The sequence below is a fragment of the Quercus robur genome, chromosome 2 (assembly GCF_932294415.1).
Source record: "Quercus robur chromosome 2, dhQueRobu3.1, whole genome shotgun sequence".
NCBI classification, from domain to species: domain Eukaryota; kingdom Viridiplantae; phylum Streptophyta; class Magnoliopsida; order Fagales; family Fagaceae; genus Quercus; species Quercus robur.
Window position 1 is genome coordinate 52571177 of NC_065535.1, and position 8036 is coordinate 52579212.

Below are 8036 nucleotides of genomic sequence, written 5' to 3' on the forward strand. Positions count from 1 at the left end.
ATCAATAATTAAATACACAACCATAGAAATTGAAAAGGTATAACTGATTTTCCACATTTTATAATGAAACTCATAAAAGGGTGAACAATATGGAAGAATAAAAGGGAGAATTTTTTTATTTTTTATTTTGGGTGAAAATAAGAATGAAAGGGAGATGATCTACAATAATATATATAGTAGTTCATATTTAGCAAATAAACAACCACTAAATAATTAAATAATTTAGTAACATCAGCTGTACATTGGGACGTCATAGTAATTAGCAATGACATCATGAGGAAAAATAATAAAATAATTACCTGGCCTGCACTACAATAATGACCATATATACGTAGCACAATTAGTTATTATAACTACAAAAATTATAATAACTAATTCTGTTCTAAACATCGCATAAATCAAAACACTAATCAATCGTAAAAATATTATTACATGCATAGCTAATTACACTATGCAATCAAATCTTTAACGTACAACCTGAATTACCAGAAGAGAGAAAATACTACAAATTTTTTGTTATTGTTGGAAGAGAATCACCGAAGTATTTAGGCAACATCAAGAAAAGGTATAAAATAAAATTAAAAAAACTCTAAAAATAATGATAATATGCTACTTTTGATATCACAAATGCAATTGCAAAAATAATTCAAATTGTGATATTCCATATTCCATATCGTTTTGTAAAAAATGTTTTTAAGATTGGTTAAATAATGAATGATATATTCTAGACCTTTCTAATAATATATTCTACAAATAATAAATGAGATCAATGGGCTACTCTAAGCATCTTTTAATTATAAAATTATTGAATATTTTGAGAGTACCATAAATACATATTTCCCCTTCTTACATAAATTGTGAGTCCCATAATTACCCCTTTTAATCTTGAATTTTCGTTGATTCATTTAATGCTTAAGTTGGTCATCTCACTTGTGTACGCGAACCATTTTTATAGAGATACACATTGATTGGGTGGTCTTCCTATATCAGTCACATGCAAAGTTTAAATCATTATTTGACATTTTTTTCATGATCCCACCACACAATGTTCCATTGACTCACTAGCTTTGCAAAATCTCATATATGAGAAAATTTGAACGATGTCACTTTTTGCTTTTTCATGAAAAATTACATAGAAGAAAAAATTGCAAAATTTAAGTTTGCTATGCCATACTAAAGAAAGCAAGGTAGATGTTTTTAATTCAAATGCAATTTATTTCTCTTTCCTATTTAGTTTAAAGAAAAGCATGCATAGATCATTTTTCAAAAGTTATCTCAAAATTTCAAATTTCAAATTTCAAATGCCAAATGTTAAAGTTACTTTTCAAATAGTGAATCATAGGAGTAATTCAAAATAAAGTACTAATGAAAGATAGGTATTGTTTGGTGCCTAACACATTTGCCATATGTAATTGAGTTCCTAAATTCATTATCTTTTGTTCAAGACATGATTTTTAATCTTAGCTTAGCATAGGAGCCATTAGGATATGGAAAAATAATATAAAAATACACTCTTATTCATCAAAATAGTCTCATTTCAGTTTTGCTCTTTTTAAACTATGTTCCTTCTTAGCATCCCAACATTTAGAACAATAGAGCATGGTTGGTCTTATAGTTATATAATTTTTTTTTTTAATTTTTTATAAATATTCTATGATCACACAATACTACTAATATGTTGTTCTACATTGTCCACCTTACTCTTATCCTATGATTAAAATTTTATAAGTATTTTATGATCACACGATACTACTGATACGCTCTTCCACATTATTCACCTTCCTCTTATCTTATGATTCACATTTTCTTAAATCTTTCCATCTTAATGAATTATTTATCCAAGATATCAAAAGCCCTTGCCCTTTGATATCTTTTAACTATGAAGTCTTATAACTCACTCATCTTAGTTTTTAATATTACTAAATTTAAATTCCATGAAATGTATTTTAGTCCTACTTAATTTAAAGCTTTGGGATTCTAAAGTATCTCTTTAAGTTTTTGTTAGGGTCATATTTTATTGTAATTGGCTAATCATTTGACAAAATGCACTTTACTTGTAATTGGGTAGATCTAAAATGAGTTTAATACTTCAAGAAACATGTTGTTTAAGTCAAGTATTAAAGACACGAAGATTAGTCCACGAAACAAGTGAAGAAAAACTGTTCATTAAGTCTCGATAGAACCTATCGAGACTTAGGGTTCGTTTGGATACAGCTGAAAACTGAAAACTGAAACTGAAAACTGAAAAACACTGTAGCAAAATAATTTTTAAATGTGTGAATAGTACCGTGGGACTAATTTTTAATGAAAAAGTTGCTGAAAAGTATAGTTTGTGGGACCCATGAACAGTGCACGAGAGCACTGTTTATAGAAGAAAAGTCAAAAAGTTACGGTTGGAAAAAAAAAAAAAAAATAACGCAAACGTGCGTCTAGGAAGCGCAAAACACACTTCCCAAATGCACTCTTAATGTGAAGCTCGATAGACAGCTTGACAGTAGCTTGATCTATCGAGAACTACGATTTCAGAATTTCCAGATTTGAAATTCGGCCTAGTCATGTGTATTTGTTTAGGATTTTTTTTCTCACAACCTTAGACATATATAAGACTTATTTTAAGAAGCCGTCAGACATGGATACAGAGACCAAGAGACTTATTTTCTCTGTGTGAAGCTACTGCATTTGTACGCTATAGAATCTGTGCAAAGGGCCAATCACAAATTGGAGGTTTGTGCATCAAAAGGAAAGAAGATTATTACAAGATTAAGTCCAATTGGGTATTGGAGCGAAGGTTCAATAGTAGGTTAGTATTTCGGGATAGGCTAGGGTAGTTGGTAAGATTCCTTATTCTTGTAACTGCTTGATTAATTGTTGATTAGTGGATTCTTGGGAGTGGTGACCTTAAAATCATCCGGTGGAGTTTTTGTCTTGTGAGATTTTCCTTATTTTTTAACAAATCACCGTGTCAAATTTATTTTTTGCTGCATTTAGTATTTTTGGTGATTTGTTGGTGCCTCCATAATTTGCATGTAATTGAACCTAATTAATCAACTTGGGTAATTGAATTAATTAACTGGGGTCAAGCTACCTTAACCCAACAGTTTATAACTTGACTTTAATTCCCTATCTAGTTTCATATGCTAAAATTATATAATTTGCAAATGGCATATATATATGCACAGGGATTTCAACTTGAATCGATCTTATATATGTTTGGGTATTTGGTAGTTTTTGATAACTTATTTGTAGAACGTTTATTAAAATTTTTGGTAAATTTTATGTTAAATGTGTTACAAAAAGTTAATTTTTGCCATTATTATGTGAGCGTTTGGGAACTGAGTTTGCGTCTAGCGTTTCTGCGTTTCACGTTTTCCACTTTTTTTTTTCCCCCTACGCGTGAACAGTAACCTCACATGGGTTCACTGTACAGGGGACAAAAATCATTGTTTACGCACTGTTCATTACTGTTCACAGCACTGATTACGTACTAAAAAATATTAAAAATAGGTCACACGGTACTATTCACACATTTAAAAATTATTTTGCTACAGTGTTTTCTGTTTTCAGTTTTCAGTTTTAACAACAATAAGTTCAATCCAAACGGACCCTATATATTTTTTTAAAAACTTAAACAAAAGCGAAAAGTTAAAAGCTAAAAAATTTAGGCAAATAAACTTTAAATTTATTATTAGTGTAAAAAGATATGGATTTAATGCTGAACCTTTACACAAACCTATAATGATGTTATAACCCCAATTATCAAAAAATGTGATGGAAATCACCTAGTAGTTACCCTATATTTGTTTTTCCAAGTCTTGTGCCACTTTAACGTAGTCTAGGCGTCCAGCTCCTTTACCAAAATTTTATAATATTTAATCCTTAATGGGATCATGATTGCACATTCATTAGGGCCCTATTGTCCCCATAAAATGTCTTGTGTAGTTCTATTGTTAAAACTGAGAATAGCTAGTGAAGGTGTTAATTATTTTTGAGCAACAAGACCCCATAGATAGAGAGATATGGTGAGAGGCCCCTTCTATGACAAGAATGGATTGAAGAAAGGTGCATGGACTCTAGAAGAAGATTATAAGCTAAAAAGTTTTGTTCAGAGATATGGCCACTCAAATTGGTGCAAACTTCCCAAGCTCGCGGGTATAAAACTACATTATATATTTTGAAGCATGGATGCAGTCTTGGTTTGCTATTGTTAAATAATAAACAAATTTAACTAGAGTTCTATCATATGTCGAGGTGAAATTTTAATTTTTTCAGCGAATATGAATTTGAAAATTCTGTTTATGAAGGTAATAGTTTTTTCAACTAGAAGACAAACATTATTAAGGAAAAACATATTTTCCTGCATGTTGTTTCTCACTCTTTCCATGGAACAAATTTCTGTTCATGCATGATGAAACTTCATTATATATGGCTTTCTTACTTAATTCTGTTTATTTAACTTTAGTTATTTGTTTCTGGCAACCATATATACATGCATGAGAGAGATAAGAAATGAAACTAATTAAGCAGTATATATGATGTAACAATACTATGATATTTTGGACAGGTTTATCAAGGTGTGGCAAGAGTTGCAGGCTGCGTTGGGTTAATTACCTCCAACCAGGAGTAAAACGCGGAAACTTCACCAAAGAAGAAGAGGACTTAATCATCAAGTTCCATGAAGAAGCTGGAAACAAGTATAGAAACATCTTACTTTTTGCAACTTGATAAGTATAAATTTTTAGGATCCTCAGATCGACCTAAGTTTATGAACCAATATCAACATAAAGCAATAATATGTTTTCTTCCAAGTTCCCGTAAGTATTATACGTGTCTTGTCAAGTTTCTAACTTGAAAAATAATTAGAAATCAAATAAATCTATTTTCACAAACCAGAAAGAAAAAGAAAAAACAAAAAGAAAAACAAAACCATATTGTTTTTCAGTTTTCTTGCTCTCCTTCATTAAGATTCTTCAGTGAATGTGAATTGTTTTCCTTTCAGATGGTCTATGATTGCTAGAAATTTACCTGGACGAGCAGACAATGAGATAAAGAACCATTGGCACACACACCTAAAGAAGAATGTAAAGCAAAATCCAAAAACATGTGAGGTGAAGGAGCAAAGTGAAACTTCACAATTATGCAAAGCCAAGGAAAATAGAGAATCAGAAAGTGAAAGTCTTCATGCCAGTGATTCCTCTGACCAAAGCTTAGAGAGCTGTCCATTGTCCAAAGAACTATCTTCCACTAAACTCTTCTCTTTGAGCCGTGATCATTCACCTATAAATGGCATAAATTGCACTGAAGACAGTCTTGCTTCGTTGGAAACATCTGCAAATGCCTTTGGAAACATGCACGGGAAGAAATATACAAAGCAAAGATTCGAAACTGAAAGTCTTCATGCTAGTGCCCACTACCATATCTTAGAAAGCTCTCCATTGTCCCCAGAAGTATCTTCTGCTAAATTCTCCTCCTTAGGCAGTACTGATCATTCACCTAAACCTGGCATAAATTGGATTGAAGAAGACAGTCTTGCTTCATTTGAAACATTTGAAGAAGCCTTTGGAGACTTTTGGACTGAACCATTTGTAGCAGACTACACGTATATCCCAGATGAGTTTCCAATATCCCAATATATTTCATACTATGACGACGGCATTGGTATAGATTTATTTGACCAAGTGATGCAGGTATTGCCTAAGAATTAATGCAAGTTTCGGCAGTACTAGTTATTTTTATCAATAACAATTGTGCTAGAGTGACTGATTGTAAAATATCAAAGTAATAATGCTTGTGCTATTTTCTTTAGTTACAAACAGCTACCTTAATCAATAACAGATACGTGAAAGTGATCATGCAGTCAAGTTTTGCACTTGCTTCAATATACTGCAGGAAGTAGTTGTTATGCTTCGCATATGTACCTTTTGGGCTAGCTTGTTAAACTCAACTTCCTAATGATCAAAGGAAGTAAGTGTGCTGTTATCTTCTTGATTAGATTCCACTAGTTACTGCAAGTTGAGTGATTCTTGTCCCTCGTTTTTGGATAGGTACGTAATTAGATTATCTGATCCTGAAATATGCATAAACTTCCCGGGGCTATGAAACATGAGAAAGATCAAACACTTTCTTTGATTAATGTTGGATGACACAATGTAATTTCTAGGACATGAAAATGTGATGGTTCATGGATATTTTAAACAATGAGCAACCAAAAACATTTCAAGGGTTAAACATAGGGCATTTATAATTGAATGTATCATTAGACTGATCGCATGGCATGACAGCATTAACTGTTTCAAATGCAAGTACCTCAATTCAGAGAAAAGAAAGGCTTGTCTGTACAGCTATGCAAGCCAAAGTAATTAAAATAGCTACATGACCAATGAGAAATATAATGGAGTCCTCATTAATAAACTCAAAACATACAGTTTAAGCATTTTTCATGCAATTGAAAAAAAAAAAAAAACTGAGCAATTTAAACTTTAATTTATTAAGAAAACCTTAAATATTCTAATGCATGTATCTATTAAATAGGTTATAGTGTATGTGAAAGGAATGACTTATACATTTGAATGCTCAATGGGTGATAAACATGTGGTTCAAGCTGTTATATTTGAAGGTAGACTTGCCGGTGCATTATAAGAGATGCAGCTCATGGTATATAGACGACATACCAATCCTCATATTTGAAACCAAGAACAAAAGAAAAAAGAAAATAAAACAAAAAGAAAAGAAGAAAAAAGAAAAGACTGAAGAATAGAGTCCCAGACCATTAAGTGAATCATGGTAAACGTGATCGTGAACTAAAGATTGGATGTCATAATTCCTCTATCGATCAAGTTCCAGTGTGAAAGGAGCTAAGCACCTTGTTTTGCATTTCAAGTACAATGTAAACATAAAGATGTCCTACTCCTAATTGTTTAACTTTTAATATTTACGTGGAAAAAGTTGGTTTAAGTCTCCCTAGTAAACGTGTAGTGGACTTTGTGTTTTCACCGCAGACGCCAATGTACAGATGGTTTGTTTAATGTTTTCGGTCATTTTACAAGAAGGACAAGTTAGCTATATTTTTCTTTAAGTCTTGTGAGTCTGTTAGTCTTAGTTCACTGTTTATGGATTCTTGGGATTGTTTGTATCTGAGAGTCATTATATTGAATCAAGTCAGATTATGTAAATTGAGTTCTGTCTCAGAATTGCTTAAGGGGGATATTGTTTCGTTTTAGATTGGAAAATTTTATGACATTGTTATTTCTTATTTAGTTTGTAATGTGTGTTAATGTCCAAGTCAAAAGGTCCAAGATTTAGCTCAAAGAACACCTTCATGCAAGATTTCAACAGTCTTTCGATCGTTGCTTGATTAATTGAAAGTATGGAGCTAGTGTGAGGTCACATCAGCAAGTTAAAACTTTCAAGCAGTGTCTAGGGTGGAGGGTTAAACTAGATCATAAAACTTCTTTTCCGATAGTGAATTGCCTAATTGGGGCAGAGGTATCGTTAGAATGTTTTTCCCCCTCTTTGGATTTGTTTTACTTATAAAATATTTTACTATAAAACATTTGCAAGTGTTTGACAAGTGCTGTGACCTTAAAAATTGCAAATATAAATCAACCACCACCAGCGACCACATATCCAGCACACCAACCATTGCAAAAACATACCCATTGTAATCCCATTCCATTAGTCGCCATCATCTACCCAAATACACAAGAGCCACCAGAATTACCACCAACCACCAAATCATTACCAACCTTTCAAAAAACAGCCTTCAAAACCACCACCAAAGATTCAAAAACTTGCCACCAACTACCAAAAAGAACAACCACCAACCACCAAATCATCACCAACCACTCAAAAATCAACCACCAACAACCCAAAAATCCGTATCAGAAAGGCAAAAACACCCATAAAACCAAATAAAAAACCTGAAAAGAAAACCCACGAACAAAGAATCTAATATGAAAATCCAACAATCTAGCAAATCTAGTGGCAACGAGATTGAAACAACCACCTGCAAGATCAAAGCAGCCACCAAAAACCCAAGC

The 8036-nt window shown here is 32.3% G+C and overlaps 1 protein-coding gene across 1 annotated transcript; it reads left to right on the forward strand.

Moving 5' to 3' along the window:
* The first annotated feature begins 4016 nt into the window (after positions 1-4016).
* On the forward strand, positions 4017-5893 carry LOC126700364 (transcription factor MYB30-like). Its single transcript, XM_050398471.1, has 5 exons — positions 4017-4149; positions 4562-4691; positions 4997-5190; positions 5395-5684; positions 5804-5893. The coding sequence occupies exons 1-5, from the start codon at positions 4017-4019 to the stop codon at positions 5891-5893; spliced, it is 837 nt and encodes a 278-aa protein (XP_050254428.1).
* Positions 5894-8036: the final 2143 nt, after the last annotated feature.

Excerpts from the sequence above, each read along its gene's own strand:
- LOC126700364 (XM_050398471.1), top strand. The coding sequence starts at position 4,017 with ATGGTGAGAGGCCCCTTCTATGACAAGAATGGATTGAAGAAAGGTGCA. Across the intron at positions 4,150-4,561 it reads CAAACTTCCCAAGCTCGCGG|GTTTATCAAGGTGTGGCAAG; the intron begins GTATAAAACTAC and ends TATTTTGGACAG. Across the intron at positions 5,685-5,803 it reads TATTTGACCAAGTGATGCAG|TTACAAACAGCTACCTTAAT; the intron begins GTATTGCCTAAG and ends TATTTTCTTTAG.